We start from the raw sequence: 25245 nt of genomic DNA on the forward strand, positions 1-25245 counted from the left end.
TATTGTCACATATCAGTTTATTGAGGAAATTGTGATGCTAGAGGTTAATTCTATTCACTTGATTACTTTTCATGATGTCAAACAAAACTCCAAAGGCCACAAGCCATGAAGTTACACAATTACTTTCCCATATTTTGTTCAGGAAACACAAAAATCAAACACAAAGAAATGTTCAAGTGAATCTGAAAATTGCCCCCTTCCTACTTTTTTTCAAAAGGTGGTAATTAAGGGTTAGGAAGTACAGTGGAATGGAGGAAAGATGAAAATGGGACATGTAGAAGGCAAATATTTTTGCTCGATTTAATTTTTAAAGTTTCAAATCTTTCCAATTTTTTTAACATGTTTTGCACCAAAAAAGGAATCAATACTTTTCATTCCACTCTTGTCAACTTTAGCCAAAGCCTTCTGAGCTGCAGTCATTTTGCTATTTTTCTGTTAATGAAAATAAGAGAGAAAAACTGTTACGAATGTAACATTTATAAATCATACATGCAAATCAAACAAGACCATGCATGTCTCAAGGTTCGTTAAGGGAGGTAAGCATTTGCTGCTGACATGCTTCATAAGGGAGTGATTCTTTTTAAAAGTTCTGATTTCTATTCAGAATTCAGATCTAAGAGACAAAATATGTTAAAAGAGGCAGGAGACAAAACTGCCGCCTTCTAAGGAGTGGAATGTTACAATCAACGGTTTACTTTAGGGGAAATAATTCTGGAGGGTGTATTAAGTGAAATAACACAAACAATGGAACTGACACAGGCAGCAATTGTCAGCGGGAGGAATTACAGCCTTGTATTACCAAATGATGAATAATTCACAACAATCTACCATCTGATTTTATTCATAGGCTCTATGGGAAACCAAGGACAAAGCTATTATATTCAAAAGATAACCTGTATTGCAAAGCATCCAGGACCAGCAGGATAGCTGTTCCATTTTTCCTCCAACAAAAAAATACTTTCTAAAAAGCTGACTCCAAATAACTCTGTCTTTTAAAATTCTATCTCTTCCTGGTCACTGTTTTTGTTTTGTTTTGTTTTGCCACGTCCTATAACAAGCACTGGCAGAAGGGAAATAGCAGCTGATTTTACTTCAGTGTTCAGCAAAAGCATAAATGATGGGAATCAGCAAAGAAAAAATCATCTGTCTCCCTGGGAACTGTGAGACAGAGCCATTGCCAAGGTATCTTTTAAGGGCACAGTCGATATATGATCCCTAAAAACTTGCTTTTTTACATTCTGTCACTTATAATTTAGTAGGCTTATACTTTGGCTGGATGGGGAAAAGTGACAGTCTCTGAGACAAGTGATCCTCCATCCCCTGCAATTAACTGACATCCTGGTCCAACCTCTTATCTCACTGGTGCGGTGCCCAAGTGGATACAATGGGAAGCAGCACTTAGAAGGGTGGGGCAGAAATACTCCTCACAGAGAAACTCAAAAATGTCCCTGCTTACAGAAAGCACTGAGATAACCAGCTATTTTAGCCAAATCTCAAGTTGGATTATGCCCTGATAGCCCATGCCCTGATAAATTACATGTAGATTAAAGAATACAATTTTTAGAAAACACTAAATCTAAGGAGAGTAAGTGTTCTTAAAATCTAGGTGGAAGTTAACCTATCTTGGGGCAGGCAAGGTCTTTCTAAGCATAAAAATAATGAGAAAATCATAAAAAACTTCCATATTTAATCCTCAGAAAAACTTAAAATAGTTCCATATTTAATCCTCAGAAAAACTTAAAATAGTTCAAAAGTCAAATGAAAAGCCTAAACAAATTGGAAAATTATCTGTACCCCATATGTCATGAAAAGTGTTAATAGCCTTAATTTATAATGAGCTCTTACAGATCAACAAGAAAAACATTACTATCCCAATATAAAAACAGGCAAGAAACATGAACTGACAATTTGCAAAAATGCAGATAGGCAATAAGCATTTGGAAAAACAACCTTTCTACCTAAAGTAGCCTACTTAGGCAAATTTTTCAAGAATAAAAATAATACTTGATGTTGTCAAGAATGTGAGATGAACACTCATCAGCAATAACGGCTGGGAGTACAAATTTCTGCTACATTTTTGGAAAGCATTTTAGCTATATATATGTATATCAGTAATCATGGAAAGAGTTCATGTTTTCTAAGCCTTTACTCAGTTTTAAATTGTGTCTAATGAAACAGTCAGAGATGCAGGCTATAAATAAGAATGTTTATCACTTCATTAAAACAAAAACAAAAAAGCAGAAGTAACCTATGTGTCCAAAAATAGGAGAATGATTAAATAGACTATATTCCCTGTGGTGAAATAAAATAACACATGACTGAATATCACGAAACCATTAATAATTTTTCAAAGAAAGCTTAATGACATGAAAATTTTCACAATATAGAGCTAAATGAAAAAGGCAGAACCCCAAACCATATATATATATATATATATGCCAAATTTAAAAACTATGTATGTATAATATTTATGATGATGTATAGGATAAATCAGTAAGAAATGTTATGAAAATATTTGCTGGGGTGGTTGCTGAATTATGGAGTTGTTAATAATTGTTGTCATTATCATAATTTCTGGGAAGCTACTGGGCAGTAGAGTCGACAAAAGATTACCTTTGGAGCCCCTTCCTCTGCCCCATCTTATCACTCTGAATATATTGCAAAGTTTAGGCACACTCTTGCTAATAAGTATACTGCCTTTCTTTACCTGCAAAAAGTCTTCTTTGCTTGACGCTTTCATTATCATTCACAACTTTGACTTAATTCTTAAGTCACAGAAATGCAAGTTAATAATTCTTCATGGTTAAAATGATAAAATCACAATCAAGCATGCAATCCTTCCTCGAAGTCCCCATGCAGCATCAGCCACAGAATGCAAGAGTACGCTGCTGCACCCAGACACATACCTTTACAGTCTTCAAATCTTTAGTGTTAAACTTAGTGTAATCTTCTTTTGCTTCTACGGGCTCATCTGATAACTTTACTTTCTGCAATGTTAGAGCAGTGAAGTGTCAAACGTCACCTTGACACTTACATCAGTCCATTAAAAAAAAACCCCAACGTGTGCAATTTGGACCAATAGCGAGGCCAAACGGAGCAGCAGACCCTGCAGAGGGCTTCCTTTTTACAAGTCGCTTCACTTTTCGCCAGTTATCTAGGAACTAAGCCAGACGTCCCTTCTGAGAAGCAGCCTTGGTGATGGGGAGATGTGAGCAGGCAAGCCCATGACGCAGCCTTTAGGCTGTCTAGCAATATGATCACATAATGTATGTACCAGGGACAGGGGGCATCGAGGTGACTGCTGACTCCCAGGACAGTCTAAGGGGGGGTGAATGCAGGCACAGAAGGCAAAGAAGAGAATTTCCTTTAAGAGGGCCAGGGGTCCAGCCAGAACCCCGACATCATTCACCTGCAGGGCTGGTGTAATGTCCATTTAGGAATACAGGAACAGCATTCTGACTGTCACCATCTTTGTATAGCTTTATGTTCTTACCTCCTTTCAATTCAATTATCTCATTTTATCCACATAAGAACAGCCTTGCAAAGCAAGCAGCCAGCAGAAGGAAGCACAGAGGTTAAGTGGACAGCTTAAGGTCACCTCGCAGAGGACTTGAGGTGAGATCTCAACTATGGTACAAGTGCTCTTTCCATTGGACCCAATGCAATTAAGTCAACCTTTACTTCATGATTTCACCTTTCACATGAGCACTTTGCACCAATCAATGAATATGAGAATCTTGTCAAGAGCTAGACTGTGGCCATATGTTCATATTACAGTAGGAATCATGACACATTTATTATGTAAAAGGCACATAGCAGGGCAGGTAAGTCTTGATGTTTAACCTGGAGAACTGACTGCACAGGGGTCACAGCTTGGACTTTTACAGATTTTCAAGCTCTTTGTGGAGACGCTGGCTTGACAAGACCCAACATGGACCCACCCTAGGAAATGCAGATTTGTTCCCAGCTTCACTCTTCACACCCAGCTTTCACTACACAAGGAACTGTAGAGTCGGTACTAAAAGATGCCACAGCCCATGTACAATACAAATGGGTAAAATGACACGTCTTGAAGTTCTTCACCAGCACACTGTTGAATACGTTGGGAAAAAAACATTAACTGTAACATCTACTTAAATTTCTGTTATTTAGAAGACTGAATCACTACAGATTTGGGGGAATGTTTCAGAAGAACTGGAAAAGTGGCTCAGAAAGACAGTAACAAAGGGTCTGACTAAATGGGTACAGTTCTGGAAAAAAAGGCAGACAGAAAAGTACAGAGGAATTAATGCTAAGATTGGTCTTATTCTTACAAATGATTTGCAAAGAAGGCACTTAGGAACATCTCCAAATCCACTGATTGCATTCAGCTCTGCTAGCTGACAGTGATAAATTCAAAAGATGGAAGGGGGTGAGAATTGGAAGCCGGGCCTCAACATAGTCAAACATAATAGTAATAAAATAATGCAAAACATATTAAGGATGAGAGGCTCCACGCTACGGATTACAACACAGATGCAAAGATACCTAACAGTCACTGGAACGTTATTTCCTGCAAACAATCAACTATATTTCTGTAAAAATCAATCAAGTCCTAGACACAGATGGGAAACCTAGCAGGAGACATTATCCTACACTTGTTTAAACTATGGTACATCATCCAGTGCAGTTTGCAGTGTACGCACTGGAGCCCCAGGAAGACACAATAGAGCAGGAAACCTCAGAAAGCAACTAAAATAATCTAGGAGGTGAAGCTGAGATGTAGGAGAAATGAGATGCCAAGATCTAAATCTGGGCTTAGCCAAGTACCGCTCAGGGGCCAAGTCCAGCTGGCTGTCTGTTTTTATAAATGAAGTTTTACTGGAATACAGCCGTACTGATTGGCTTATGAATTGTCTGTGGCCGTCTTCGTGCGGCCAGAGGGTAGGTTCTTGTTTTTTTGTAGAAAGAATTCAGAGCTGAGACTGAGAGGCCAAGTAAGCAAAGGATTTACTGAGTGACAGTACACTCTCAGGAGGGAGCGCAGGCAGGCTCAGGTGAGCAGCAGTGAGTCCTTTCGGCAAGCTGGTTATACGGGGTGTGAAAATGATTGGGTGCAATATACATCAAGGAGGGAGGGATTTGGGGGGTAATTTCCTGGTTTTCATCCCAGGTCCACCTTCCCGAGAGGAGGGGGAGTTTCTGTCCTTATTTGGTTTTGCTCGGATCTGTCCTGGTGCCGGTGCATGATGGGTACTGCTCTGGTTGCAATGCTAATTCTACTGTAATGAGGGCATAATGAGCAAAAGGTTACACTCCGACCAGGAGGTTCCTGCCTTTCTTAGTTTGCCTCTAGGACCCTTGTCTTCACAAGATATATGGTCTCCTGTCAGCCCGGAGGTTCCCGCTTTTCTGTGTTTGCCCCTAGAACCCGTCATTGCAAGATGTATTACGGTCTCCTGTCACATGACCTGTGCCTCCCTCCTCTGCTCACGTCTGGCTAACTGCCTGCTCTAACGTTTCCCCCCTCGAGGAGTCTGGACCCTTAAAATCTTTTAAGGGTCAAAGGGTCGATGGTCCGTCTTCTGTGGCTGCTTCAAGCTGCGCAGGGCCATTGTCCCTACCAGTGGGGTCCAGATCACCTTGCTCTCTGTCAGAGACAGGAGGTCTCAGGGTCATCTACAGTGGCAGAGATAGAGAGTGGGGAGGAGAAGAAGGCTGCAGCCCTGTCCAGTGGATGTTGATGGTCCCCATCTTCATGCAGGATGAGCTGAAATCCCTGGCATATCATCATCTGTAGGTGACACTGTTGTAACCTGAAGAAACAGACTTAACAAACTGGAGATTAAAAAGGCAGGGGCCCCAAATCAGCAACAATATGATTGCAATCAGAGGTCCACTCAGGGGTAGGAACCAGGTCATGTTTGGTAACACCCCTCTGACTGCAGTCCACGCGGAGCTGGCACTGGGTTACCCTTTCCAAAAGCGTGTAGCCGTTGGGCCTGTTCATCTATCTTTTGGATATCTTCTTCCACCTGGCCAGTGGTGTTGATGTAGGTGCAGCACATTGTTTTGATTACTGCACATACCCCTCCCCGTTCAGCTAGCAGATAGTCCAGGGCCAGTCTATTATCCATCACTACACTTGCTAGGAAATAAAGGGGGGATCCCCCATGGTCCTGGCCAGAGGAGACAGAATATCTGGCAGGTTACAAAGCATTGCCTCAAGGTAGGCAAAGCCGCCCGTGGGGCCACCAAACAACAGCTGCTCCAGTTCCTGCCAGGATGAGGCCCCTCAGCCTCTTATTTCAGGAGTGGCGGATATTATGGATGGTTACACCTAGGTTCATCTGATTGCTTAGTTGGCCTAGCGTGCCCTGTCCCGCAAGCAGGGCATTGTCTATCCAAGGAAAGGCCGCAGCCAGTCCTGGGGAGGGGAAGGAGAGCTGGGGCTGTTCTGAGAAGGCAGCTGGTTTATGTTCAGGCCGCAGAGAGACAGGCGTCTGGGGGAGTGCATGCCTGGTGCACTTCTGAGGAGCTGAGCCGTTCCTGTAAGTGGTTTGCCCAAGAGGGTGTACCACGCGGCTTGAGGAGAGAGGCCACCGTTACAAGAGGGGTCGTGAGGTGTGGGGACTTTTCCGTAGGCCTTAGGAGGGCCCTATTGTAAACGCCGGACAGCTGGCGTTTTCCCTCCTTCTTCCACTGGTCACTAGGGGCAGGGGCAGCAAGACAGGCTAGTCTCATTGCACTTGAGAATGAGTACTTGGTATTGGTTAGAAATATTAATGTGAGGGGTGAGATCCAAGCGTGGAAGCTGCGTTAGGGACGGGATATGAACTTCAAGAGAGATGGGATCAGTTTCTTGGCTAGGGCTGGCAAAACCTGATTTCCAGACTCCGAAATCACCTTTAGGACTTATCCTGATTAATTAGGTACTTAGTGAGCTCACTGGTTTTGGTGTCCACCAAAATATCTGAAGATAAAAAGGGCCTACCATTAGTCATTTCAAAGGGGCTGAGCCTTAGCTTGCCTGAGCCTGCCCGTGTTCCCTCCTGAGAGTTTACTCTCTCTCAATAAATCCTCGCTTTGCTTACTTGACCTCTTGTGACTCGTCTCTGAATTCTTTCTGTGAGGAAACAAGAACCTACCCTCTGGCAACATCTGTGGTAAGCCAGCCAGGAGAATTATTTGGAGGTCAAATATCCCTCCTCCTTTCCCTGGCAAGTCTTAGCCTCTTATCTCACTTGTGCTTGAGAGCCACTGCCTGACTTCTTGTCATTACTCTCCCTTTTGCTCCCTTTGCCTGTCACCATTCGGACCTGCTTGCTGCAACATACGTGGGCATGAGTCAAGCATATATAAGACACCAGGGTGCTTGCCACCACAAGACTCCTGCCGTGTAAGGATATGTGGGTCATGGAAGGGACTAGAGAGAAGATAGGTCTGTCTACCCACCTTAAGACAACTTCCATGCAACGTTTTTAGGCACACAAGCTTAAAACATAACACCCTCCCTTTCCTGTGGCTATCCCCACAGGATTATTTTAGGTCCACTTATGTCTGACTATCTTTGTCTCTGTGTCTCTATCTTGCTCTTATTTTTGTGTCTTACTTCCTTGGAAATGGGGGGAAGAAATTTGTCAGGTGTTTTCCAACCTAGCTGCTAGGTCCTGCACATTTCACTATTGCATATGCACAGGGCATGTCAGGAAAAGTTTCCAGCCATTTTCACAGGCAGCCAGGAACATGGACCATTTGATTAACTGTGATCAGGTTCAACTTTGTGTAAATATAAAATGCAGCCTTACTTGGACTGTAAATGAAAGGAAATTAAGACCTTCCTAGATAATAGAAAGGAGGCTTGTACACAGTCCTACATACCACTTCCCTTAGTGGCCAGTGCCTGTTTTCAGATCCTGACCACCCTTTTAGAGAAAGGGGACTGGGACCTAAATAGCTCCTGGAACTATGAAGACGTCTGTTCCAGGGGAATCCACCCTGGAATACATGGGTTACCAATGGTCAGAGAATCTATAGAGGAACCTTCAGGAAGGTCATTCATCCTGGGTACCAGAGATGTCAGGATAGGACACAGGCCCCAGGACTCTGGGGCTGGCAGAGTGGCCATGTGGCAGGGCCGCTACCCTGACACTGGCCAAAGTTGACAGGATGAGGTGAACAGGGATGCCCGTAGCCAGTTCTGACAGAGGGAACCCCCTAAAGGGACATCCTAATTGTAGCGCTCCTCTCTTTTACAGGAGCCCTCTCTCCCTGAAGGATCGATGGGAAGCATCTCCTCCGTCCCCAAGGATTCACCCCTCGGGTGCATTCTAAGTCACTGGGACAAGTTTTCTCTAGATTTTTTTAAACAGGAAAAGCTCATCTTCTTTTGTAATACAGCCTGGCCCCAGTATAAACTTGAGGATGATGAGGTCTGGCCAGAAAATGGAAGCCTCAACTATAATACCATCCTACAGTTAGAAGTTTTTTGCGAAAGGCACGGAAAATGGACAGAGATTCCTTATGTTCAGGCTTTTATGGCCCTAAGAGAGAACCCGGAGCTATGCAAGTCCTGTGTTAGGGAACCTTGCCGGTTGGGACCTGTTCAGACTATTCAAAAACCCCCTCTGGTAGCATCTCTGCAGGAAAATAAGTCTCAGACAGAAGAACCAAGTCCTCTTTCGCCATCTTCAGCCCCTCCAGTGCCATATAAGCCTCTTTATCCTTCCATACCAGAAGTGCAGCCAGAGCTCCTTTGCCCCCGCTAAGAAGTAGTAGGCAGACCTCAGGGAATGACCAGAGTCTGCACCCCTTTTCTTTGTCTGACCTCAACCAGTGCTGCACTCACTTAGGCCGATTCTCAGAGGATCCTAGCCAGTTCACTGAAGAATTCCAGGGACTAATGCTTTCCTTCGACCTTACTTGGAAGAACCTGAATGTTGCCATTTCCCACTGCTGCACCCGTGAGGAAAAGACCCGTATTTGGGTGCATGCTCAAGCATATGCTGATGGATTATACATCATCCGACCCAATTATTACCCTGTAGGCATGACAGCAGTGCCACTGATTGATCCCAATTGGGACTATGAACCAGGCCAACCTAGTATCCCTAGAAGAGACCACATGATCCTTTGCCTCACTGAAGGGATGAGACGGTGCATAATTAAACTTGTCAACTATGATGAGGTTAAAGAGATCACCCAAGGTCAGGACAAAAATCCAGCCCTATTTTGGGCCTGGTTGGTAGATTCCCTCAGAAAGTATACAAATGTGGACCCAGATGCTTTTGAGGGATGCATTGTGCTTGCAACTTACTTCATTTACCATTCGGCCCCCGACGTCCATAGAAAGCTGCAAAAGTTTGCCTTGGGTCGCCAAACCCCTCTCAACCTTCTTATGGATACCGCCTTCAGTGTCTTTAACAATACAGACCAGAGATAGCCTCATCCACCAGAGGGCAGACAGCAGAAGCAAGAAGAACTACAGGCCTGCAGCCTGTGGAACAAAAACCACATTCACAGAAAGATAAACAAGATGAAAAGGCAGAGGGCTATGTAACAGATGAAGGAACAAGATAAAACCCCAGAAAAACAACTAAATGAAGTGGAGATAGGCAACCTTCCAGAAAAAGAATTCAGAATAATGATAGTGAAGATGATCCAGGACCTCGGAAAAAGAATGGAGGCAAAGATTGAGAAGATGCAAGAAATGTTTAACAAAGACTAAGAAGAATTAAAAAACAAACAAACAGAGATGAACAATACAGTAACTGAAATGAAAACTACACTAGAAGGAATCAATAGCAGAATAACTGAGGCAGAAGAACGGATAAGTGACCTGGAATACAGAATGGTGGAATTCACTGCTGCGGAACAGAATAAAGAAAAAAGAATGAAAAGAAATGGAGACAGCCTAAGAGACCTCTGGGACAACATTAAATGCAACAACATTCGCATTATAGGGGTCCCAGAAGGAGAAGAGAGAGAGAAAGGGCCAGAGAAAATATTTGAAGAGATTATAGTCGAAAACTTCCCTAACATGGGAAAGGAAATAGCCACCCAAGTCCAGGAAGTGCAGAGAGTCCCATACAGGATAAACCCAAGGAGAAACACGCCGAGACACATAGTAATCAAATTGGCAAAAATTAAAGACAAAGAAAAATTATTGAAAACAGCAAGGGAAAAAGGACAAATAACATACAAGGGAACTCCCATAAGGTCAACAGCTGATTTCTCAGCAGAAACTCTACAAGCCAGAAGGGAGTGGCATGATGTACTTAAAGTGATGAAAGGGAAGAACCTACAACCAAGATTACTCTACCCAGCAAGGATCTCATTCAGATTCAAAGGAGAAATCAAAAGCTTTACAGACAAGCAAAAGCTAAGCGAATTCAGCACCACCAAACCAGCTCTACAACAAATGCTAAAGGAACTTCTCTAAGTGGGAAACACAAGAGAAGAAAAGCACCTACAAAAACAAACCCAAAACAAATAAGAAAATGGTCATAGGAACATACATATTGATAATCAACTTAAACGTGAATGGATTAAATGCTCCAACCAGAAGACACAGGCTTGCTGAATGGATACAAAAACAAGACCTATATATATGCTGTCTACAAGAGACCCACTTCAGACCTAGGGACACATACAGACTGAAAGTGAGGGGATGGAAAAAGATATTCCATGCAAATGGAAATCAAAAGAAAGCTGGAGTAGCTATACTCATATCAGATAAAATAGACTTTAAAATAAAGAATGTTACAAGAGACAAGGAAGAACACTACATAATGATCAAGGGATCAATCCAAGAAGAAGATATAACAATTATAAATATATATGCACCCAACATAGGAGCACCTCAATACATAAGGCAACTGCTAACAGCTATGAAAGAGGAAATCGACAGTAACATAATAATAGTGGGGGACTTTAACACCTCACTTACACCAATGGACAGATCATCCAAAATGAAAATAAATAAGGAAACAGAAGCTTTAAATGACACAATAGACCAGACAGATTTAATTGATATTTATAGGACATTCCAACCCAAAACAGCAGAATACATTTTCTTCTCAAGTGTGCACGGAACATTCTCCAGGATCGATCACATCTTGGGTCACAAATCAAGCCTCAGTAAATTTAAGAAAATTGAAATCATATCAAGCATCTTTTCTGACCACAACGCTCTGAGATTAGAAATGAATTACAGGTAAAAAAACGTAAAAAACACAAACACATGGAGGCTAAACAATACATTACTAAATAACTGAGATCACTGAAGAAATCAAAGAGGAGATCAAAAAATACCTAGAGACAAGTGACAATGAAAACACGATGATCCAAAACCTACGGGATGCAGCAAAAGCAGTTCTAAGAGGGAAGTTTATAGCTATACAAGCCTACCTCAAGAAACAAGAAAAATCTCAAATAAACAATCTAACCTTACACTTACAAGGAACTAGAGAAAGAAGAAAAAACAGAACCCAAAGTTAGCAGAAGAAATCATAAAGATCAGAGCAGAAATAAATGAAATAGAAACAAAGAATAGCAAACATCAATAAAACTAAAAGCTGGTTCTTTGAGAAGATAAACAAAATTGATAAACCATTAGCCAGACTCATCAAGAAAAAGGGGGAGAGGACTCAAATCAATAAAATTAGAAATGAAAAAGGAGAAGTTACAACAGACACCACAGAAATACAAAGCATCCTAAAAGACTACTACAAGCAACTCTATGCCAATAAAATGGACAACCTGGAAGAAATGGACAAATTCTTAGAAAGGTATAACCTTCCAAGACTGAACCAGGATGAAATAGAAAATATGAACAGACCAATCACAAGTAATTAAATTGAAACTGTGATTAAAAATCTTCCAACAAACAAAAGTCCAGGACCAGATGGCTTCACAGGTGAATTCTATCAAACATTTAGAGAAGAGCTAACACCTATCCTTCTCAAACTCCTCCAAAAAACTGCAGAGGAAGGAACACTCTCAAACTCATTCTACAATGCCACCATCACCCTGATACCAAAACCAGACAAAGATACTACAAAAAAAGAAAATTACAGACCAATATCACTGATGAATATAGATGCAGAAATCCTCAACAAAATACTAGCAAACAGAATCCAACAACACATTAAAAGGATCATACACCATGATCAAGTGGGATTTATCCCACAGATGCAAGGATTCTTCAATATATGCAAATCAATCAATGTGATACACCATATTAACAAACTGAAGAATAAAAACCATATGATCATCTCAATAGATGCAGAAAAAGCTTTTGACAAAATTCAACACCCATTTATGATAAAAACTCTCCAGAAAGTGGGCATAGAGGGAACCTACCTCAACATAATAAAGGCCATATATGACAAACCCACAGCAAACATCATTCTCAATGGTGAAAAACTGAAAGCATTTCCTCTAAGATCAGGAACAAGACAAGGATGTCCACTCTCACCACTATTATTCAACATAGTTCTGGAAGTCCTAGCCATGGCAATCAGAGAAGAAAAAGAAATAAAAGGGATACAGATTGGAAAAGAAGAAGTAAAACTGTGACTGTTTGCAGATGACATGATACTATACATAGAGAATCCTAAAAATGCCACCAGAAAACTACTAGAGCTAATCGATGAATTTGGTAAAGTTGCAGGATACAAAATTAATGCACAGAAATCTCGTGCATTCCTATACACCAATGATGAAAAATCTGAAAGAGAAATTAAGGAAACACTCCCATTTACCATTGCAACAGAAATAATAAAATACCTAGGAATAAACCTACCTAAGCAGACAAAAGACCTGTATGCAGAAAACTATAAGACACTGATGAAAGAAATTAAAGATGATACCAACAGATGGAGAGATATACCATGTTCTTGGATTGGAAGAATCAACATTGTGAAAATGACTATACTACCCAAAGCAATCTACAGATTCAATGCAATCCCTATCAAATTACCAATGGCATTTTTTACGGAAGTAGAACAAAAAAATCTTAAAATTTGTATGGAGACAGAAAAGACCCTGAATAGCCAAAGCAGTCTTGATGGAAAAAAACGGAGCTGGAGGAATCAGACTCCCTGACTTCAGACTATACTACAAAGCTACAGTAATCAAGACTATATGGTACTGAAACAAAAACAGAAATATAGATCAATGGAACAAGATAGAAAGCCCAGAGATAAACCCACGCACCTATGGTCAATTAATCTATGACAAAGGAGGCAAGGATATACAATGGAGAAAAGACAGTCTCTTCAATAAGTGGTGCTGGGAAAACTGGACAGCTACATGTAAAAGAATGAAATTAGAACACTCTCTAACACCATACATAAAAATAAACTCAAAATGGATTAAAGACCTAAATGTAAGACCGGACACTATAAAACTCTTAGAGGAAAACATAGGAAGAACACTCTTTGACATAAATCACAGCAAGATCTTTTTTGACCCAACTCCTAATGGAAATAAAAACAAAAATAAACAAATGGGACCTAATGAAACTTAAAAGCTTTTGCACAGCAAAGGAAATCATAAACAAGACGAAAAGACAACCCTCAGAATAGGAGAAAATATTTGCAAATGAATCAACGGACAAAGGATTAATCTCCAAAATACATAAACAGCTCATGCAGCTCAATATTAAAGAAACAAACAACCCAATCCAAAAATGGGCAGAAGACCTAGATAGACATTTCTCCAAAGAAGACATACAGATGGCCAAGAAGCACATGAAAAGCTGCTCAACATCAGTAATTATTAGAGAAATGCAAATCAAAACTACAATGAGGTATCACCTCACACCAGTTAGAATGGGCATCATCAGAAAATCTACAAACAACAAAAGCTGGAGAGGGTGTGGAGAAAAGGGAACCGTCTTGCACTGTTGGTGGGAATGTAAATTGATACAGCCACTATGGAGAATAGTATGGAGGTTCCTTAAAAAACTAAAAATAGAATTACCATATGATCCAGCAATCCCACTATTGGGCATATACCCAGAGAAAACCATAATTCAAAAAGACACATACACCCCAATGTTCATTGCAGCATTATTTACAATAGCCAGGTCATGGAAGCAATCTAAATGCTCATCGACAGACGAATGGATAAAGAAGTTGTGGTACATATATACAATGGAATATTACTCAGCCATAAAAAGGAACGAAATTGAGGCATTTGTTGAGACGTGGGTGGATCTAGAGACTGTCATACAGAGTGAAGTAAGTCAGAAAGAGAAAAACAAATATCGTCTATTAACGCATGTATGTGGAAGCTAGAAAAATGGTATAGATGAACCGGTTTGCAGGGCAGAAGTTGAGACACAGATGTAGAGAACAAACGTATGGACACCAAGGGGGGAAAACCACGGTGGGGGGTGGGGATGGTGGTGTGCTGAATTGGGTGATTGGGATTGATGTGTATTCACTGATGTGTATAAAATTGATTACTAATAAGAACCTGCTGTATTAAAACATAAATAATACAAAATTCAAAAATTAAAAATAAATAAATAAATAATAGAGACCAGGCTGAGGAAGAAAGGAAGAAACAGTGTGACTTGAGAAGGGTCCATCGGCAAGCCAAGATTCTGGGAGCCATTATGGCAGGACCTAACCCACCTCTTGGTCACCCCAAAGGTACTTCCAGAAGGCTCCACCAGGTAAAGGAGCCTGTTTTAGCTGTGGGAGCCCCAAAGACTGGAGCAAGGAATACCCAGGAAATAGGTCCCAGCCTCTACCCAAGACGCCATGCCCACTCTGTTAGAAGATGGGTCACTGGAGCAGGGAAGGGCCCTCAGCTCCAAAGGGAGCAGGGAAATTCCCCCTTGCCAGTCATGTCAGTGGTTGATTGATGAGACCTGGGACCTCCCAAGGCTCTGAGAAGACAGTCATCATCACAAGGGAGGAACCATGGGTGACCAGTGACGTGGCAGGTAAGCTTGTCCAGTTTCCAGTGGACAGAGAAGCCACTTACTCTGTCCTGACTTCTCACGCTGGGCCTCTTGCCCCTGAAACTTGCTGTATCATTGCGGTAGAAGGCAGGTCAAAGCTGAAACTTTTCACCACCCCTCTACTTTGCACCTGGGGAAAGACCTTTATAACTTACAAGTTTCTTGTCATGCTTGAATGCCCTAGCCCATTATTGGGAAGAGACTTTCCTTCAGCCTTGGGGGCAACTTTTACTCTCCCTGAAAACCAAAACCAAGGCCTATTTTTGGCTGGACTATGCATTATACAAGACATGGACAGTCCGGCCCATAATATTTCCCCAGAAATGGAAAAACTTACAGATCCACAGGTCTGGGAATCAGGGAATCCCAGGACAGGCAAAATTTGCCACTCCTTAAAAATCACCTTTCAAAGGAGGCTAATATCCTCCCTTCCAGGTGTCGGTACCCCATAAAACCAGAGGCTCGACAAGGACTCAAACCCCAGATCTCAAAATTCATCATATGTGGGCCTTTGGTATCATGCCCGTCTCCTTGTAATGCTCCAATCCTACCTATCCTCAAACCAAATGAGGACTATAGCGTGGTCCAAGATCTTCAAATCATAAATGAAGCTATGATTCCTTTCCATCTGACTGTTCCCAATCCATACACGATCCTTACTCAGACCCCGGAGGACACAGCACGGTTTATAGTCCTTGATCTTAAAGATGCCTTCTTCTGTATACCTGTTCACTCTGATTCCCAATACCTTTTTACCTTTGAATGGACTGATCCAGACACCAATATGACCCAACAATATACCTGGACTGTCCTTCCCGAGGGATTCTGGGACAGACCACACCTGTCTGGCAACGCCCTAGCAAAGGAACTTAAGGAACTTACATTAGAGATGGGGGCATTATTACACTATGTAAATGGCCTCCTTATTTTCAGCCCCTCGGAGGAAGCCTCAGACCAAAACACTGTACAGGCCCTCAGTTTCCTGGACTCGGGGTAAAAGGTACCCCGAGGCCAAATCTCCTCCCACAGAGTCACCTACGCCGGACGTGTTGTGTTCTAAGCCCGGGAAAGCGCCCCCTTACGACCCGGTGTGAGGAGGCAGTCCTCCACTGACAGCCCCCACACACAAAGAGACAGCTCAGAACCTTCTTAGGGATGGCTGGATTTTGAAGGATTTGGATCCCTGGGTTTGGTCTCATGGCAAAGCCATTATATGAGACCTTGAAGGGACTAGACACAGAACCTGTAGATTGGATGGGCAATTTACAAAGAGCATTTGATCAGATGAAGACCGTCGTGACTAGTGCCCCAGCCCTAGGGATCCCAGATCTAAACGAGCCCTTTACTCTGTTTACCTCAGAAAAACAGGGAATAGCCCTGGGAATTCTCACCCAAAAGGTGGGACCAATCCCATGGTCGGTGGCATTTCTCTCCAAGCAATTGGACCCAGTGGCCTCGGGATGTGTCTGAGAGCTGTAGTGGCCACAGCCCTGCTAACTGAAGAGGCCACAACACTCACCATGGGTCAACCCCCTAGAGATATTGACGCCACACTCGATACAGGGAATACCAGAAATTAAGGGACACCAATGGCTGACTGGAGGTCCTGTCACAAAATATGATGCCCTCCTTCTTAACTCTCCTGAAGTGACCTTTAAGGTATGTCAGACCCTAAATCCAGCCACCCTTATACCAATAGAAAGCCCAGAGGATTACCTCATTCTTGCACTGAGACCATCGAACAGGTGTACTCTAGTAGACCTGACCTTAGGGACCAGCCTCTCGATGACCCTGAAGCTGTCTGGTTTACAGAAGGAAGTAGCTATATATAAGACAGCGTCCAGAAGGCAGGGTATGCCTTAGTAGATCTACGTAAGATCATAGAAGCTGGTGTCCTGCCACCTCAAATCTCAGCACAAAAAGCCGAGCTTATAGTTCTAGCTCAAGCTCTCAGGCTAGGAAGAGACAAGAGGATCAATATCTATAGCGATTCTAAGTATGTATTTTTTGGTGTTACATGCATATGCTGCCATTTGGAAGCACAGAGCATCCCTAACTGCATGGGATTCCCCAATCCAGCGTTGCCAGGAGCTCTTAGAACTCCCGGAGGCAATACGAGACCCTAAGGAGGTGGCAGGTATTCACGGCAAGGGACCTCAGAAAGGAAGCTCAGACATAAGAAAAGGAAACAACCTGGCAAAGAGTGTAGTTCTTGTAAAACCCCTTTTACTTGGGCTGCCTTGCTCCCCCAGGTACCGACCCGCAACCCGCTTTCATCACCTCAGTACACAATCAAGGAAATACAGTGGGCTAGAACTAAGGGATATCAAAAAGGCCCTGACGGCCGGTGGATTAAGGAAAAACAATACTACTGCCCAGAGCATTACAGTGGAAATTTTTTTAATCACTCCATGACTCCTCTCATTTGGGAAGGATGCTTTGATGAACCTGGTAGAGAAAGTCTTCTCTGGAATGGGCCTTTCTAGACTATCACTAGAGGTCATAGGGCCTGTAATATATGACACCATAGTAAACTGGGGGGAAACTAAGGCCTCCACTTCTCCAGCCCATCCAAAGAAGAGGAATCTATCCAGGTAGGACTGGCAAACAGTCTTTACCCAGATGCCATCCTCCCAGGGGTATAAAAACCTTCTGGTCTTTATTGACACTTATACTATATAGGTGGAAGCCTTTCCAAGAAGGAAGGACCAAGACAGCTCAGGAAGTACTAAAGGCATTATTAAAGGAAATAATTCCTTGGTTCAGACTTGCATGGTTTTTACAAAGTGATAACAGTCCCTCTTTTATGGCTAGGGTTACCCAACAAACCTCTAGTGCCCTAGGCGTCTGCTACCACCTCCATGCTGCCTGGAGGCCTCAGTCATCGGGGAAGGTGTAAAGGGCAAATCACACTTTGAAAAGAACCCTGGCTAAACTTTGTCAAGAGACATCGGAACCTTGGACAAAACTTTTACCCACAGCCCTCCTGAGAATCAGGGTGGCACCTAAGACGGGGCTCAGGCTCAGGCCCCTTTGAAGTGACTGATGGAAGCCCTTTTTACCTTCAGATATTTTGGTGGGCACTGACACCAACGAGCTCACTCAGTAACTGATTAATCTGGGACAAGTCCAAAAGGCAATTTCAGAATCTGGAAATCAAATTTTACCAGCTCCAGCCAAGAACCTGACCCCATTCAGGCTCAGCCAGGAGATTCTGCCTCCTAAAAACATGGAGAGAAGGGTCCCCCTCTGAACAATTACTACCCAAGTGGAAGGGGCCTTACCAGGTCCTTCTCAGCACTCCTATTGCAGTGAAGGTATGGGGAATCACTAGTTGGGTGCACCTTTCTAGAATCACACCTCCCCCTCCCCCTGAGTCTTCAGAGGACACAGAGGATCTTGGACGGCCAGAAGAGTCCGATGGTTGAGTGAACCTCTTCAAGACCTGAAATTGTGATTTAAGAAGGACAAAGAAACTTCACAAGTTCAAGGCTGAGAACCCACAGTCGCTGTTTCCCTTTTGCCTCCTGTTACCCCAGGCCACCCACAAATGAACTAACACATTCTGGTGCATATGGACGCTTATTACCCTCCTCTCGTTCCTTCTCACTCTCATTAGCCTTTGTGAGTGCCGCCCTGCTTCAGCACCTACACCCGAGGGGGCTCTGTTCAGTCCATGCTGGGTTCAAAAAGGATTGTTCACTTTTAGCTCACCTCCGCCATCATGAAGTCATTATTCACCCTAACCTTTCTCTCCTTCTTTTGGGTGTCCACCCTAGGGAAATGGGAATTTAATGCAATAGTAAATCTCTCAAGAATTGCAGCCCATGGAGAAAATCTATCCCGGCGCTGGATCTGTCATCCCCACCCTCAGAGTGACACGTACGGATTAAAGGTATGACATTGGATGCCTAAGAATGACACTCTCACTCTCACCCTGGTCAACGGTTCTGCTAAACCTATCCCTCTTGAAGTTCATATCCCGTCCCTAACGCAGCTTGTGTGCTTGGATCTCACCCCTCACATTAATATTTCTAACCAATACCAAGTACTCATTCTCAAGTGCAATGAGACTAGCCTGTCTTGCTGCCCCTGCCCCTAGTGACCAGTGGAAGAAGGAGGGAAAACGCCAGCTGTCCGGCGTTTACAATAGGGCCCTCCTAAGGCCTGCGGAAAAGTCCCCACACCTCACGACCCCTCTTGTAACGGTGGCCTCTCTCCTCAAGCCGCGTGGTACACCCTCTTGGGCAAACCACTTACAGGAACGGCTCAGCTCCTCAGAAGTGCACCAGGCATGCACTCCCCCAGACGCCTGTCTCTCTGCGGCCTGAACATAAACCAGCTGCCTTCTCAGAACAGCCCCAGCTCTCCTTCCCCTCCCCAGGACTGGCTGCGGCCTTTCCTTGGATAGACAATGCCCTGCTTGCGGGACAGGGCACGCTAGGCCAACTAAGCAATCAGATGAACCTAGGTGTAACCATCCATAATATCCGCCACTCCTGAAATAAGAGGCTGAGGGGCCTCATCCTGGCAGGAACTGGAGCAGCTGTTGTTTGGTGGCCCCATGCGCGGCTTTGCCTACCTTGAGGCAATGCTTTGTAACCTGCCAGATATTCTGTCTCCTCTGGCCAGGACCATGGGGGATCCCCCCTTTATTTCCTAGCAAGTGTAGTGATGGATAATAGACTGGCCCTGGACTATCTGCTAGCTGAACGGGGAGGGGTATGTGCAGTAATCAAAACAATGTGCTGCACCTACATCAACACCACTGGCCAGGTGGAAGAAGATATCCAAAAGATAGATGAACAGGCCCAACGGCTACACGCTTTTGGAAAGGGTAACCCAGTGCCAGCTCCGCATGGACTACAGTCAGAGGGGTGTTACCAAACATGACCTGGTTCCTACCCCTGAGTGGACCTCTGATTGCAATCATATTTTTGCTGATTTGGGGCCCCTGCCTTTTCAATCTCCAGTTTGTTAAGTCTGTTTCTTCAGGTTACAACAGTGTCACCTACAGATGATGATATGCCAGGGATTTCAGCCCATCCTGCATGAAGATGGGGACCATCAACATCCACTGGACAGGGCTGCAGCCTTCTTCTCCTCCCCACTCTCTATCTCTGCCACTGTAGATGACCCTGAGACCTCCTGTCTCTGACAGAGAGCAAGGTGATCTGGACCCCACTGGTAGGGACAATGGCCCTGCGCAGCTTGAAGCAGCCACAGAAGATGCACCATCGACCCTTTGACCCTTAAAAGATTTTAAGGGTCCAGACTCCTCAAGGGGGGAAACGTTAGAGCAGGCAGTTAGCCAGACGTGAGCAGAGGAGGGAGGCAAGGTCATGTGACAGGAGACCGTAATACATCTTGCAATGACAGGGGTTCTAGGGGCAAACACAGAAAAGCAGGAACCTCCGGGCTGACAGGAGACCATATATCTTGTGAGGACAAGGGTCCTAGAGGCAAACTAAGAAAGGCAGGAACCTCCTGGTCGGAGTGTAACCTTTTGCTCATTATGCCCTCATTACAGTAGAATTAGCATTGCAACCAGAGCAGTACCCATCATGCACCGGCACCAGGACAGATCCGAGCAAAACCAAATAAGGACAGAAACTCCCCCTCCTCTCGGGAAGGTGGACCTGGGATGAAAACCAGGAAATTACCCCCCAAACCCCTCCCTTCTTGATGAATATTCCGCCCAATCATTTTCACACCCCATATAACCAGCTTGCCGAAAGGACTCACTGCTGCTCACCTGAGCCTGCCTGCGCTCCCTCCTGAGAGTGTACTGTCACTCAATAAATCCTTTGCTTACTTGGCCTCTCAGTCTCAGCTCTGAATTCTTTCTGTGACAAAACAAGAACCTACCCTCCAGCAACAGTATCAAAGGCGAAAACCTTCAAGTATAGGTTTCGATCCATTCATGAATGATCTCTATGTTACTAAGGAAGACAGATATTTGGGAGAAAGAAATATGCTTAGCTTGTGGAGGGAGAGAAATAAGAAAGAAACAAATACACCTGTCCTCTTAGTTAGAGCAAGACAACTATATCTATGTCCCCTGGTACTGTTGTCAGAGGTTCACTACTGGACTGGAAGAAATGTGGGTCTGACCTAGAATAACTTTACATCTTACACCAACTGACTTCCTCCAGTACTATTCCAGAGAGGAAAAGATGAACCTCCTTGGGCAATTTGCTGAAAAAGGCCCACAACTAACACTGATGCACTTTAAATTTTATGTCCTTTTCTAAAAGTCAAAGTAATGAATGTTTTTAGAGCCATGACCACCTTCAAACAGGAATGATTAAAAAAAAAATATCCTGAGCATGTTGGTCACCTCGAAGGCAGGGAAAAAGGAAAGTTGTTTAACACCCACTTTACAGTCATTTGCAAGGCACTCATTACTCTTCTGGCAGGAGAATGACCTCACTGACAAGCTGTTGCATGTGTTTACTTCCCTGTGTCTGAGCTGCGCTCACTGGTCTGCGATCACGCCTGGACTTTGGGATGCTACTCTTTGCACCTCAGGTGTGGTTTATAGCTGGCTTCTCTACTCCCTGTATCTGGGAGACAAACCTAGGCCACAGCCCACAGTGCAGAGGAGCTGTGGGTGGCAGTTTGAGAACATCTGGAAGGGGAAAGGTTTTCCACTGATAGCTTTTGTGTGTTGCAAAAATCATGCTCTATGTGCCTTTGTGCCCATGACAATTACATTTGGCAAAATGAGTTTTAGTTATAGAGTATTCCTGGTGATTAATAAAGTTAATTACAGGATCTAGCTCACTCAAGAAGACTTAATTTTAATTATACTTCTTTAATATTTTGACATAGGTATCCAGCTAAAATCGACTCTTTGATTTTCACAGCACTTTATTTATCATTCACGTAAAAGCCACAGAAATAAAAATACTGATGGAGAGCCCAGTATAATCTTTATTCCGCATAAGGTGAATGAAGTATGTTTTAAAATATACTAAACTAAATTTATGTGGCAAAAGTATAATATTTTTCTAAGCCCTCCAAAGATAGCTTAGTCACAGCTTCTTACCTTTGATGGAGGGTTTGGCACTGAAGCTGGAGGTTCTGGAAGCCTGAGGAGTAAAAAATAAAAATCATAGTCATGGTTTTTCATAGACAAGCAAACAGAAAAACTGGGCCAACTTCAGACTTAGTAAGTCCTACTTTCATCTAGTAGTTTCACCTCCATATATCTTAATGCAATCACCTCAGTGGAAAGAGTGAAATTTCTCTAAGTGAATAAATGTTCATTTGTCTCCTTAATTCTAAGTATTGGAATTGTCTGAGCTAAAAAACAAAATGAGAAGTCATTTGCTGAAATGGAATTGCTTTTCTTTAGCCTCTAAAAATTTGCATTTTGGTACTGTATTTTTTCATCATAAATGATGAATCTAGAATATACATAAAAGTGAAAATTCTTTTAACTGTTGACAAAAAGTCATACAAACTTTACTTTTCTTCTCTTAAAGTTTAATTGACATATCTTTCTCCTCAAGTCTTTAACCAAAACTTAAAAATTTCAGCAGTAAAGAATATAAAAAAATAATGGAATACAAAGACATAAGGTCTCTAACAAGATAAGCAGGTACAAAGAAATCCAGGAAAATATTAAACAGAAGGATATGTTTATCAATTCAAAGCAGGCTTTCAACATACTATATTACTATACTACAGAAACTAGTATCTACTAATTGTTTTTTTAAAGTAGGACCTAAAATGCAATTTGCTAAAAACAGCAACTGTATCTATTAAAAAGTCATCTTATATTCATGTATCAGAGGAAAAAATTATTATAAGAATCAGGAAAGGCTATTAAATCATCACACACATGAAATCTGAACAACAGTTGCTAAAATACAGAAAATAAACATTTTTTTCAGCCTAAGATAAAGTCTTTATATTTTATTAAAGATCATTATGAAGGAAGGAACACAAATCAAGTCATTCTCAAACGCTTCTTCCCCCTCAAAGACACAGACTGTGTTTCATTCTTCATTGAGTTCCAAGTGTTGGGCATAATAAAAATACTTAATGAACGTCTAATGATAATAAAAATGGTACAAAACCTTTAAATATAACTTTCAAAAATATTCTCTTCTGCCATCTACTCTTTCCTTCCCATGAACCAAATTAGTTAAGGCTGGCTGGGGATAAAATTTTAACACAGTTTACCCTCTAATATCAAAACAACCGATAACTCCAATCCTAACATTCAGGGGTTCCTACAACTAGTATCCATTAAATCGGTTTGTTCCAATCAAAAAACTATCCATTAAAAATCACCTCCAAATCATACAGTCTAGGACATAACTCAAGAATAATCTCTTATCAGAAAAAGTGATATAAGCCATAAAGAAACCCTATTTCTTGGAAACCAAGAAGCACAATTATGCTTAATTATTACTAAAGCTGAACCATACTTACTTTAAATATTTAGATAAGTCATCACTTAATTCTTTAGGGATGTAATCAGATATCAGACCATGGGCATAACGAATATAATCCTCTGAAAGAAATAGAATGGAGAATGAAAAAAAAAATAGTAATAATTATGGTAGTTTTACAGTCAAATTGACCAGAGTTCAAATTCTGGCACTGTCTGGGCTTAGAGAGTCACTTAAGCTTTTTTTGTGAAATGGGGATGCTCATATCTATCTGTCACAGTAGTGGGGTAATCTGATGGATGGATATGTAGGATGATATCAAAGATATGATGAGATAATCAAGCACAATACAGTAGATGCCCACGAAATAAGAGGTAAAAACTCAGGGTTCTTTTCTTAGCTGAGGCCCTTGAATACAAATAAAGTTCAAAAATCAGATGTAACAATATGAAATATTTATGTCTTTTTAAAAGACTAATCTTTTCTAGGTCTGTTTCAATACAAAATAAATCTAATTATTGAACAGTAAATGAGTATGCTCATTTAAGAGAAATAATACATATGTCTCTATTAAGTACTTGCTTTATAAGAGTCCTGAATGTTATATATACCCCCAAACTAATAAAATGCCTTAAAAAATAGAAAAAACAAAACTTAGCAGAAAGTGTAATCATTACTTCTAAAGCATTTGGATTCTCAGTACTAAAATGAAATTCTGGTATCAATTAAATACAGAACATAAGAGAAAATCTGTTTTAAAGCTCTGTTCCTTAATTCAGTATTTTTTGTAGAATACTAGGGGATAATCAAACTTAATAGATGGGATAATCACAAGGGAATATAAACTACCAAAAGCAATATACCAGGTTTGTTGCTGGGATATTCATTTTCTTCTTTTTTTCCTTTCTCTTCTACCTTCAACGTTAGGATAACAATTTGCCTCAGTATTACTTAGAAAGTGCTGCCTGGTCCACCTGATCTCAAAAAGTCTTCAGTAAGAGATTTTCACTGCCAGAACTGAAAGTTATCACTGGACCCTTCTTAAAATATGCTCATGGTTCTGAGTTAGTAATTATCTAATGAGTCATGAATAGACAAAGAAAGTTATTTTAAGAAAGCCAATATACCATCTGTTTGCTTCTTCTGGTAGCATATCAAGCTAAAGATCTAAAAAAGGAAAGAATGTAAAGAGTATAAAGCTTACTTTATGGCTGGGAACCTAAATGGTCATATAGCCAAGCCCAGACTCATATTTAGAGATTGGTACAAACATTGGCCTCAGAGCAGAAGACCTGGCCTGCTAGCTAGGATGGGTGGCCTTGAATAAGTCATCTACTTCTCTAAGACCACAGTTTTTCATTTCTAAAATGAGAAGATCTGTCTAAATAACCTCTAACACCCCTTCTCCTACTTTAACAAAAATCTATGGTTTTATCCATCCATCCATCCATCCATCCATGCATCTGTCTATCTGTCCAGCCATTTGACTCAGTCCCTTCTCTTCTTTTGTTAAAGCCAATCAAAGACACTGATAGCTGGTAAACTCAGATGTTAAGGGCAAGTCTACCACTCCCAGAATGGCAGGAGCCAGCTATTATCCATATGTACAACGTACTGTAAGGTGGATTTCTGCAAATCAAAGATTGCCTGAATCACCAACAGGCCACCGTTCCTAGTTCTTTTTTTTTTTTTTAATGATGAAACTCTGGTGTTTTGGAGTTGTATACTAGAACAGGGGAACACTGAATTGGAGCTTAAAGTCAGAAAAATGTCTGTCCTACCATTTCAGAAAGTTAATTGTATTAGATAGCTGTTTTTATTCAACTACACATATAACAATAAGAGGACACTACACTGTAAAAAAGCAAAAAATTTACCTTAATA

At 42.0% G+C, this 25245-nt stretch overlaps 1 protein-coding gene across 11 annotated transcripts in view; it reads right to left on the reverse strand.

Annotated features, from left to right (window-relative positions):
• The window catches only part of RNASEH2B (ribonuclease H2 subunit B), a 71179-nt gene continuing 45934 nt past the window's right edge, over nucleotides 1–25245 (reverse strand). For all 11 annotated transcript variants that reach the window (XM_082365610.1, XM_082365613.1, XM_082365614.1 and 8 more), the window contains 4 exons: nucleotides 23402–23483; nucleotides 22008–22050; nucleotides 2907–2987; nucleotides 1–432 (listed from right to left, as the gene is read on the reverse strand). In XM_082365610.1, the coding sequence (XP_082221736.1) occupies nucleotides 316–432; nucleotides 2907–2987; nucleotides 22008–22050; nucleotides 23402–23483 (323 nt within the window). In that variant the 3' untranslated portion in view covers nucleotides 1–315. The remainder of the gene's footprint in view (nucleotides 433–2906; nucleotides 2988–22007; nucleotides 22051–23401; nucleotides 23484–25245) is intronic.

Source organism: Balaenoptera borealis (assembly GCF_965194805.1).
Source record: "Balaenoptera borealis genome assembly, chromosome: 18".
Taxonomy (NCBI): Eukaryota; Metazoa; Chordata; class Mammalia; order Artiodactyla; family Balaenopteridae; genus Balaenoptera; species Balaenoptera borealis.